The sequence below is a fragment of the Pseudopodoces humilis genome, chromosome 1, assembly GCF_049639895.1.
Source record: "Pseudopodoces humilis isolate 2021_Gansu_Grassland_sample_001 chromosome 1, ASM4963989v1, whole genome shotgun sequence".
Classification (NCBI taxonomy): domain Eukaryota; kingdom Metazoa; phylum Chordata; class Aves; order Passeriformes; family Paridae; genus Pseudopodoces; species Pseudopodoces humilis.
This window is the reverse complement of record NC_142200.1, coordinates 129,124,628-129,137,019: the sequence shown is the minus strand read 5'-3', so window position 1 is coordinate 129,137,019 and position 12,392 is coordinate 129,124,628. Positions and strand designations below refer to the sequence as shown.

Here is a 12,392-nt window from a genome sequence, read left to right as displayed (position 1 = left end):
TTTCTTCTCAGGGAGGACAAAAGTGTTTAGAGTACAAAGAAGTTTTTTTGCAGTTATCCATTTCCTTTTTTTTTTTCCCCTTCTGTGTTCCTAAGGGTGGGTTCTTCTATCCCCCTGTACTCCCTCCAGTTGCAGAAACTATTTGGAAGAACTATCATTATTTAGCCATTACATTCTGCCTTCCATCTGAACTCACTTGTGATCTCTAAGTTTTTCCATCTATTGTTGGAGGAAAAATTTACAAGAGTTCTTAGAGAAAGGCCAGATGGTATTTATTGGTGAAAGTCTCATGTTTAATGTTGAATGCTTTTCGTCTTGTTTTCACAAAGAGAATATTTTTTGTCTTTATTCTGTTGCACCCTGATATCTTTAGGTGTTGACATCCGTAGTGTCCTTTTCCATATAGAAGTAAAAATAACCTAGCCCACATTATAAAATGAACTGGAATCAATTAAAATCTTGGGTTTAGGATTGGTTCTTTTTGTGACTTCTACAACTGAAAATAGAAGAGAGAAAAAGCCGCATCTAAGGTAAATAATTGCTGAGATCACCTTTTCTGGGAAGTCTTGAAACGATGGATTGGAGCACACTGCTTTGCAAGAATGTCCTGATGCCAGGAAAGCAAAAGAAATTAATCTGTGTCACAGTAAAATTGACCTTGAGTCACCTGGGTAGTAAAAGCTATTATACAAAGCTTCTTAGAAAAGAAAAGTTCAAAGTTCTGTAATGAAGAATACCTGCTAATTGACTAAGGTTGGATTAGTAACTCGTCTTTCGTTTTTTAAAGGACAAATCCTTTTGGCAATAGTTTTAGAATAGCTTAACTGTTAATTGAAGTAGGTGATAAAGTTTATAGCTCCATGTTCGTTGTTTTACTTCTATAAGGTATTCCAGTTGTTAGTGTTTGATATTTTGACATAAAGGATTAGCAAGTGATGAAGAAGGAAACACTGGGTAGGATTTTTGACATCTGATGAAGAAAATTGAGAAAAATATGGAAGTATGTAAGCAGTATGGAAAAATAGAGAGGATGCCTCAGTGAGAAAAGGTGTGAGTGGTGAATGTGGTAAGTCATTCCTGTGATGGAAGCATGAAAACAAAGAGCAACTAATGGCTTTGACTAGAAAAGAGATATTCTGGGATGTACAGTAAGGTGGAGGAATTGAAAAAAGATACAGATAACTAAAATGTAGTAAAAATTAGCCCAGTCACTTCAGATAATATAGCATCCATTGAAATATGTTTTGAAATTGAAGAATGAAGAAAAGCAAACGTTTGGAAATAGTCTGTTCAATAGTAAAGTCAGTGCTACAAGAGAAGGTGGTAAATTCTCAGCAGCATATGGTTCTGACTGAAGCTAGTTATTCTTTCCATTTACCATCTGGCCAGAAAATTGCCAGGATAACTTGCCAATTTTCTTAAATTCGTAAGACAACCTCTGGTATTATGACTTCCTTTATCTCTGTAAATACTGATATATAATAGATTTACTGGCACAGAAATTAGCTGTATTGGAATATGGTCTCTGTAAATACAGGGTATTTCACTTTAGATTAAACATTTATAAAGCCATGTTACCAAAGAATAGAAACCTAATTGAATGCTTAGGTTACACCCCTGTTTGATGGTGTTTTCTGATACTATCAGAAGTTTACACACTGCAGAGTTCACTACCTTGCTGCAGGTTATATTCACGTTGGCAGCGGTTTATCTCCACTAAAATGAACTCGGTTTAAATTAGATTATAGTAAATTGATTTGGGTCATAAATTACCTGGGAATTTTAATTGAATGGTTTTGATATTAGGAACTAAGGAAGACATGATAAGGCAATATAAAAGAATAGCCCTTCATATTCAGAATGTTCTAGAAGTGTTAAAGGCCCATAAGGCTCAGGATGACCTAGAGAGGATTTTATGCCTGGGGTGTTCTGTTTACATTCTCTTTGTCTCACTTCTAGTCACAGTCTCCCTAATTAACTCACTTTTGATACTCTGTTAATTGCTAGAAACCCATCTGAAAATGTCCAAGTCAAAATAAGTTGGTCAAGAATTAATCCAGCCTTTTGTAGTTACATTTTTGTGACAGTTTTCACTGAGGTCATAAAAAAGTCACTAGTTTCCTTCAGGTAGAATTCTGTTCCATGAATATTCCATCTATACCTTTTTCCATTGTGATTCGAGTAATTTAGTACTGGATGTTGGTTCTTGTGAAATGTTTTATTGTCACCTAAGGAAGTTTTCCAAAGAAATATGAAAATCACTTCTCAGTTTTTCAGTTTTGTTTTGTGAATCCCAGCATATTGTTGGGTGTCCAGTGTCCAAGAACATGACTTTTCAGCAGTGCTTAACTGCATAGAGAAACAAATTACTGTAAAATGGACCTGCCGTATTCCGCAGGCTGATACTCCTTTTTTTTTGTATCATCTTGCAGTATTTCCTCTGAAGTATATAGAACTTTTTAAAATTTTCTGAATTCCATTATCATTAAAGTTACTATCTGCAAAATTAAAGGAGATAGTTGCCTATAAAGAGTCTTTGAGATGTCTCTTCAATGTATTTTAACAATCAGCTACATTGTCACAGAAGAAAATACTAAATAAGGTGTTAAAATAATTTGCCAGAAGAGAGTAACTGTCTGCAGCAAGAAAATGCTGTGGGACATAGTTAATAGAATACATGCAAAACAACTGTGAGGGTGTAACAAATGCCTGTTCAAATGCCATGAAGCATTGAGAGAACTGATAAATAGCCTTGGCATTATCCTGTCAAAAGATTTTGTGTTGCTAAGAGTGTGTAGTAAGTATTTTTTGAAATTATTTCCTTTCAAGCTGGACCCCTGTGCTCAAATGAGCTAGGTAAAACCTAATTACTTTTGTTGACCGAAGAAGAATTGAAGTATACAGAACAGGTGGCTTGAGAGTGGAAGAAACTGGATTTTGAAATAAAGTTGATTAGGTCTTAGGGAGTAACATAGCTGCTTGGTGGGCAAGATGACTGCCTAAAAATGTTTACTACTTGTAATGTTGCTCTGATAGCGGAAGAATAACATGAAGTCTTACAGTCTGGAGTCTAATGTGTCAGCTCATAGGATTGAATTCTCTTTAGCTGGTTTTTAGCAGGGTTTGGATGATCCCCTTAGCATAGGAGATGGTGCATTTAACTGGGGTTCATTTGGCCATCTTTCTGTCCTTAAAATCATAGAATTCTTTGGCAAAAATACTTGGTTTTAATATGCAAACAACCATCTAGATCCAGGACTGAAGCTGGCATTTTAGAAAGATTATTTATGCTGCTTACAGATATTGTATACTTAAACTGATGGAGCACTATGTGGTTTTGACAATTTTGTAAAATATATTTTAGACTTTTTAAATTTTATTTTATTTTATATTGGTATTCAGAAAGGACCAGCAATATATTAAGTTCTTAAAAAATGTCAAATCTGGTCAAATTGCCATAACAAAATTAGAGAATTTTTTTCAGTAGTGAACTTCCTTTGAGAATTCATATTTTCTCACTCTGGCCTAAGCTTCAACCTACAAATTCTTTGCCTTTTTCTATAATTATCTACTACGTTTATCTATGTAGAATTTATCTGAGGATGTACAAATTCATTTTTCATCTTAAGAGACTGTTTTTATAATTCAAAAACATTACAAGGCGCAAAACTATTGAAGAAGTCGGACTACTTGTTTGTGTTTTTTACATGTTGGAGAAGTGCCTATATTTCATGCTGTATATAAAGATTTGAAGAGTTCTTAGATCTAGCTGTATACATACGCATTCATAGTAACTCTTTTGAGCTTCTGTAGGAATGCTTCTAATAATTCTTTGTGAAGACTCCTGAATTGGAACAAACCATGAAAAATTGTAAGATAATAACCATATATTTGTTATCTGTGTTACGAAAAAAAATAATGTGGTTTTCTCTGATTTTATTTCTTCTGGAGGATTTTGTCCTAGACTAAGGACATAGACTACAAACAAGATATAATTTTTTGTATAAATGTGTATATACACAAATACTCATATAAATAATATGAATAAAATAGATTTGTGTGAAAATGAAATATTTTTAAATATTAATTCTGTATTCCATAGTAGAAACACTTTGGTCACCCTAGAGTTTTGAAACATAATTTTGATTTCTCTTTTAATTTGTGTCTTATTTTTGATGTGGACCTCTTTTTATTTTTTAAAATTATATGTATTGTATGAATTTTAACTTCCAAATAAACATTTTAAAGTAATGTTGTACACTCTGTACATGAAACAATACCCTTTGTTTAGGTTAATTACATTCTGGACCTGCATCTCGGATTCAAAATATGTAGAATCAATGTTGTTAGGATTGTAAAAACTGCAGAACTTCAGGAGGTCTGAGTGGTAGATTACTTTGAAAAAAACCAAACTAAACAAAACACAGTTGACATTCCAAATTTTACCTACGTCTACATAAAAACATCAACATCAAAAAAACATCTACATCAAAACATACCGTGTTCCTTTGAATTTAAGCCTGACAGAACTCAATATAAAATTAAGACAGATTTAATGTGAGGCTGCCTAACATGTTAAGTGAATTTTGGACAAGCTCTTATTATGGGCACATCATTTTTGCTGAAGTAGTTCTAACTTACACTTTTCAAGCTTTCAAGTTTTTCTTTCATGTACCCTTATTCCATGAAAGTGCACCTTATAGACATAATTTGCATCTTTCCCACAGAGGTTTTGATTCTCAGACTTGATACAGTTTATGTAGTTCATCGAGACACACTGCATTTCATTCAGATGTCTACCATGGCATATTTATGCTCAGCTTGTTAACACATTGTTCCTTTAATTCCTCTGCTTCATTCAATCACAATATTCGAGACTTACCATTTATCATGCCTTGGTTTCCATGGAAGATGAAGGATGAGTGTTTGTTTTAAAATACTAGTCAACATCAAAAGTACTGCATGTATGAAAATGTTCTTTACAAGATTTTGTTCTTAAGCCGGCGAAGTTCCTAATTAGGTAAAATTGATAGAGCAAAGTTATTTTCATGGTACTTCTTAGTTCTTTTTAAAAAAGAAAAATAATTCCCAGAAAATTAAGTTAAATTTCCAGAATATTCTTCTGCACCTGGAGTTGTTTGAAGATTTTATCATGTCATTATAGTGTTTCTGTGACCATAGTTCAATAGCAAAATTACTTTATTAAATCTGGGATTTCAAGCAAGTGAAGGCAACCATTGCTGTACATATACTCTTGGCAAATTCATGTACACCTTGGTGTTTTCAAATACTGTAAAATGGAAAATGTCTTGTTTAGTATTTTTAAAGTGCCATCATTGTAAATATTTTAATATTTTATTTTAGCCAGAAAGTGAAATTTCCACCACAGTAGAAGATTACAGTTCTGAGGTAAGACTGAAGTAATGCTTTTCCTAGCTTTTCTTTCACCCTTTTCTGTTACATATTTGTTGCAATGCTATGCATAGTTTTTCAAAATGAGAAGGAAAGAAAGAGGAGATGTGATATTATTGGCAAATCTGTTGCATGTTATTACTGGTATGATCAATGGACCATTAAAGTAAGCGTTATGTCAACTCCATAATGGGCTGGCTACTGTAATAAATAATGCAGTATATACATAAACTGTTGTAGCAATGTCATCCTTGAGGTCGTAATAATGCTTTGTATTGCAGTGGGAGTAGTGGCTGTGCATAATCTCTACTAATTTTCTGTGGGAGACTATTTAACAAGTTGATTACATTTTAATGAGTTTCAAAGCAGCCTCAGTGACTGGCTGAGTGTCAGTCTGCTGGTGGGAGATGAAGAGTGATTGCCTGTGCATCACTTGTTGTTTGGCTGGTTTATTTTCTTTCACTTATTAAGTTGACTGTATCTCAGCCCATGAATTTGAGTTGCTTTTGCCCTTCCAGTTCTCTCCTCCACCCTGCTGGTGGGGAAGTGACTGACTGGAGTGGGGGCTTAGCTGCTAGCCAGAGACAGCCCACACATTGGCATCTACAGCTCATCTCTGTCACATTGAAGGGTAGTTGTGTGTGTGGAACTTGGGTCCTGTCAGATAAAAAAGTTATGTTTGTAAGGAGTAAACTACTTCATGCATAAATGTCGGTCAAGAACATGCCAGCAAAAAAATAGCCATGGAATATCTGAACACAGTGAGAATTTGTTTTAGTTTGAAAATCTAATTTTTCATGTCTCAAACAATCACTTTGTGTAGGGACAGTCTGGGTTTTATTTTGCAGTTCGCTGTGCTAAACACTTTATAAAAAACACACCCAGAATCTTAAGCTTGGCAACAAGTAGGAGGGGATGAAGTAAATCAAATGAATCTCATTGCTGTTTGCCATCAGGAGTGTAGTAGACATACTTTTGAAGAACTGCCATGACCGTAGTGCACCTTTTTAGAATATGCATCACTGTGGTATGTGATTACTTTTAAATGGAATTTGCAGTATGTGAAGAATGAACCCTTGAAAACAGTTGACAATGTCATTGATATTCATGTGTTTTGACAAGTGAGACATATTACGTATATAATGAGATATGGATGAAATTCTGATCACTTATGAGGTGGTAGGAAGCAGTGCTGGAGACTGGTTGCAAAAGCTGAAGAAAACATGTTTTTGCACAAGGCAGCAGGATACAGAAAACATTTGGTGTAATGTCTCATGGTAATTGTGGATATGTTCTGATTTTAGTGTTTTGGGCTTCAGTTTCAGTTGAATTTAAAACTATCATTTTAACATGAAGTTTCGCATCTAAACACTTAACTCTTTAAAGATTTCCATAGATAACCTGCAAAGTATATTAGGGAGCAGTTTTTCAGATACTGAAGACATAGAAGAATGGAATTGCAGTCTAAATATTCCTTTAAAAAGACACAAAACTCATGAATAGTAGCATGATACTGGCTCTGATGAAGAATGAGCTCAAGAGGTCAGATTTGCCACCTTTTCTAATAAACTCTTTTTAATTCCAGTTTGTTGAAATTAGTTGGTGTTTGAAATCGGGAGACATATTTAGGAATGCAGATATTTTAGGAGCTGATTTTTCAATATGTTTCGTATCAGCTGTAATGTTACATTTATTAAAGCTCTGCTTCCATTCATGGACATACTGTAAATAAAATTATCTGAAGCCTTTTCTGTTGAAGAGTAGAATAAATTACATATTGTCTGTAGCAGCATAATTATGCAGATAAAACATTGAGTTTATTTTTTTCAAAAACATGATTTGCTTTTCAGAACTCAAAGAAAGCCCATATTTGAAGAGACATAGGCCTGTTGATCCATCTTTTTCCTTATAGATTAGAACATCTGTATTATTTTTAGTGGTTTTGCCAAGAAATTCAGTTGAATTGTGGTTATGCTTCAAATTCAAATAGGTTCTAAGTAGTTTGTTATGTTGTTGCTGATAAATTAAATCAGATGGTGTTAATTCTTCAGCCCCTTCTCTTGAGGCATTGATAAAATGAAGTGATAAGGAGATCCCTCTTTAGGAGACTTACCAGACACAAAATTGTAAGGCAATACAGTTATCTAAGCAAAACTGAAGATACCTTGATATAAGAATTCTTGTATTGAAGAAAATTTATTGTAAATATTTTTTTTTTCAGTTTTGCTTAGCCACCTTTCTAATACCTATACTATCAAGGTAGTAGCTGACTCTACCAGAATAGACTGGTAAATCCTTCATATGACCAGCTTGTCTTTTGGAACAAATTCTTCAATGTGAGCAACAATGACGCCTACCTGCATAGTCTTAAATTATACTGCTGGTTAGTTATTTAAGGTTATGGTTTGAACTCAGAACTAAGGGAAGTTAGGCTTTTCCCAGCAGTTGGATTTTGAGGGATTTTATAACTCTCTAAGGTAAAGATACCCCCATGTATTTTCCATATGCCTCAGTTTTATGGTATAACTGAAAAGCTGTTCTACCTGATTTTTTTTTTCCCTTCTTGACTCTCTTTCCAATTTGCAAAGTATATCTCTGAAAAGATGGTTAACACAGAGTCTAGAAAGTTGTTTGTTTTTATAATTTTGAATGAAATTCTATTAACTCAATGTCAACTAATGCATAAAGACACCCATTGCTGTTCTGTTACGATATAGAAAAATATATTAAGCCATGATATTTTAAAGAGTCATTCATGTTCTCCTTCAGAAGTTACTAACCTTAGTTACAGGATTGTAACTATTTATTTTCACCAGACACTGAAAATGGCTTTTGTTTATGCAGTAGAAACCCTCTCCCACAAAACCCCCAAAATATGCTGAAATTAATTTTCCCAAGTTGACCTAATTGCTAATTGTAGCTGAGTTCCATACAGTCGTGACATAACTAGAAAATTGAGGCGAGGCTAAGAACATTGACAAGCAGTGTTCAGTGTCTAAATACTAATTTTTACAAAGGAATCAGGTGTCCAAAATGTACAAGAAAGGGTAGAGGGGGAAGGAAAACATGAGGTAAAATTGTTAATCTGTTCCATATACTTTTGTATGTTTCTACTACCAAATCAAACAAGTCTTTTAAGGAGAATAGTATGTATTGATTTATGCTGAGTATTAATTTATTATTTATAGAGGGAAATCTCTGCAGTAACGGTATTAATGTTGTAAGTAGTTATACATTATATATTAATACTGCTATGTTTGAGATATAATTTCAGATCTTCCAAGGTCTTAGGACCATTAGGTAGGGGGATTTCATAAATGTAATCCTGACCTCTGGTGGCCTTTCTCATGAATCACTGCCTTAATTCAATGGTGGAAGTTGGTTTTCCTTGTGTTTCTCAGGAACAAGATTCCTTTCATTTGCCTTAAGCATATTATCTTAAGTATTAACTGATGCAGTAGAAATTAAATTTTTATTTTTAGCCAGTAGACTACAGATTAGATTTTACTTTATAATACTAAATAATATTTCTATGAAGTATTTTGAATAATGCAAGGAAGGAAGAACAGTCAGACAGAATGTTCTTTGAGAGACTTCCATAACCTTCACTTGTTTCATATTGTTTGTTCACCAAAACTGTGACTGCTGAGTAATGTATTATAAAATTTAATCTATTATTATTTTGTGATTATTTGCTCATGCAATTTTTTCCAGAGCTCTTGTTACTTCTTGGTTCCATTATGTTAAAATGCTATGTGGTTTGATTCTTTCAATGTTTAATTGTTTCATGGGGTATGTGTAACTAAACACATCATAAGTAATTAAGACAAAAGAATATTTCAGTTTTAAAGGTGACCTGCAAAGCTTTCAAAGAAGAAATAATAAGAATCTACATTAAGAGCATTTATAGACTTGGAGAAGATCTCTAAATGGGTAAATCAGTGGGACTGTAAGTCAAAACACAGGAGTCCTACAGCCTTGTTTAGCCATTTACTAACACTGAAGTTGGCATCTGAACTACTGAATTAATGTATTTCAGATGAGTGGAAAATATAATTTTAAATTAAGATATTTTAACACTAATAACTCATTACCAATTGTCTGTCTACTCTTACACAGCAGAATTTGTCATGCCAGGGGTTGCCAGGCTGTTCCCAAGGCTTCCATCAACACATCACCATGCTCTGGCTGTCTGACTGGGGTTTTTTTCACAGATTGCAGTGCAGTTTGTTGCCTTGTCATGTTTCCACTTGCACTTTGCCAGAGGACATAAGTCATTTGAAAGAAGGTGGTATCAGATGAGAAACAGCATGGACTAGCATGTTGCTGTATGCATCACTTGTGTGTCGAAGAGTTACGCTCCCATGAAATGGAGCAGGGTTTCTGATGTTCCAGACAGTTGATTAGAATGTGTGTACCAAAGTCCCTTTTATAAGTTAAAGGTCTTTTGTAGAATTTTGATCTGCTGAGCAGTCTGAAACAGCTAATGAGATAAGACTTTTGTGCCTTTCCTATTAGCTCTTGTTATAAAGTGTCTTTGATAGTCACACATAGCCATGATTCATGGGAGGAGAAGTGTATCCACTGTGGTAGATTACAATGATTGTATGCTGCATCTTCATCAATTAAGCCTATGTAAAATGGGAGTTACAAAGGGGAAAGGAAAGATTCTATAGTAGTTTCTATTGGACTACTAGTGTTTTTAATCTGGGACATCCACCAAAATCTGAATAAAGATGTTGGTGCCAGGCGCTGTGTAGACATTTGTGTGTCTGAACATAGAGCAAACATCTGGCAATACACAAGTGAAACACAGTCCCTCTGTGAGTTGCCTGGGCTGCTGCTTGCTACAATTTTCTTTATTCCTGCTAAACTCTGTGGTGTCTTCTTTTTAATGAGAAAATCAGAAATTGAAAGGGCACTGTGTCCTCTTTGCAAATTCTCTAATGCAGATGTATTTATTCGCCTAATACAAATTCAGTGACTGTATTGATCCCATTTATAACAGTGCACTTATTGATTTGCTCAGGCGTGTTAGCTATTGTAAGTAAGCCCTGATCTAGGCTATGGCAGACATCTGAGCAATACAGCTTCTTTTTTTTTGATTTAAGCATAGTATTTGGGTCTGAAATACTTTGATGCCTTTCCATTTCTAGTACCATTATTTTTGTTTCAGGCTCTGATGTAATAACGAGCTCTGAGAAATGCAGCTGTTCTTGCTTTCTCATTTTTGAACATGGGTCTACTGTTTTGAAAGCCTGCCTGTCTGTTTGATCATTACTCATGTGTACACAGCATCTTCTTTTCATTTGGATTTTTTTTTTTTTACCTATAATTGCTACTTTGGCTTGCGCTTGCCTTTTGGAGATTTGCTGGTTTTGGTTTGTACAGTCAGTAGAACCAAAATTCTCAGAGAAGCTGAAAGGGCTTGCAGTGTTAGGTGAGTGAAAGAGGATTTTCGAATGTCTTATGTCAAATGTATAATTTCTGCTCTTTTTCAATTTCATAAAATTCCTTCAAATTGGGAATTAAAGTCTGTGATACTGCCTTTCATCCTATGTGAAGAGATAGGTGACTTCCAAAAAGACTAAATCTTGTGGTGTATAAGAATCTTTCAGAAAGCATAGCTATGTTTAGTAATATTTAAAAATATGGAACATATAATTTAAAATGCAGTAGTGCTGTGTTTTAATGATTTAAAAGATAAAGCTTTGCATTGACCTTTAAATCTGAATTCCTTTGTTTTCTCTAGATGTTGATTGGTAATAAGATTTTTGGTTTTAGACAGTAGTAATTATTTTTACAATTTGGGGTGGTTTAGCTATTATCTGTACTTTGTTGCAATTTACTATATAGAAAGCTATTTTGTATTTTAAATTAAATAAATTTTTGTAGCATAACAATTCTTGTGGGTCTGCAGAAATTGCCACATAAGATTCAAGTAAGTGGGAAATAAGAATCAAGTATTATTTCAAGTACTGTATTTAGAAATTGTCTTTATACAGGTAAATGGTTGCAGTTTTGTGACAAGAACAGCTATACCTGCAGACTTAATCAGGGTACAGTATTGCAAATTGAACCAGAATACTAATGGAGAATACTAAACACCTCAATTTGTTTTGAATAAAAACTGTGTGGCTGACTAATACTTTATTTTGCATGCTGTGCTCTGCATCTGCATTGTTTGCTATATTAATATAGTGTATCATTAAACTTGAAATGCAAACCAGTTTAGTCCATCTATTAAGGCTGAGGTTGTAGAGCACAACTCACAGAAACCTTCTGTGTCAGTGCTTTTGAGGTGTGAATTACACTAACAAAGGGGGTTACCATGGCAATAGGATTTTTGATGCTGTATTGTATGTTAATGTTCTAAGGAGGCATTTGGAACAGAATTTGATGCTTGATACTTTACTTGATAATTTACTATGATAAAACATAAAAATTGGCATGTAAAGGAACTTGGATTGATTTAGGAAGAAGAATTTGGAGTTGGAGAAATTCATTCAGAGCATGGAATGCAGCACTCACACACACAGCTAGAAGTGATGGAGAATCAATTGGCTGGGAAACAACAAGAGATTGAAGAACTAAGCAGAGAGATAGAAGAAATGAGGGCAGCCTATGGTACAGAAGGATTGCAACAGGTATAATTACCTTATGTTGCTTTCTACTTGCTATTTGGTTACATGCAAAAATGCAGAGCCTCACCGGGAAGAGTTCACATTAATGGTAACTGTTCAGAATGCACTCAGTGTGTGATATCGAATTAATTACACATAATTTCTTTTAATCCTAGGCCATGTGTTCTATTACTTTGAACAGCATTTCTATTGTGTGTCCTTTTTCTCTGTATTTTGTGACTAAAATTCAAATTGTCTTTGCAGTGAGTTTCTTCAAATTAGGAATGGAAAGACAAATTTCTTCAAGAAAAACCCTAATTCTTCTCCACATATGCAAAGACTTCAATGTCTTCCTGT

General features: G+C 34.2%; 1 protein-coding gene across 6 annotated transcripts in view; it reads left to right on the top strand.

Moving 5' to 3' along the window:
* Positions 1–12,392, top strand: part of AKAP9 (A-kinase anchoring protein 9) — a 105,738-nt gene that overhangs the window by 27,241 nt on the left and 66,105 nt on the right. For 3 of the 6 annotated variants that reach the window (XM_014248494.2, XM_014248495.2, XM_014248493.2), the window contains exons 3-5: positions 5,365–5,409; positions 11,418–11,471; positions 11,889–12,059. The exons of 1 other annotated variant lie outside the window; for it this stretch is intronic. In XM_014248494.2, coding sequence (XP_014103969.2) covers positions 5,365–5,409; positions 11,418–11,471; positions 11,889–12,059 — 270 coding nt within the window. The remainder of the gene's footprint in view (positions 1–5,364; positions 5,410–11,417; positions 11,472–11,888; positions 12,060–12,392) is intronic. 2 more of the 6 variants (XM_014248496.2, XM_014248497.2) reach the window with 2 other exon arrangements.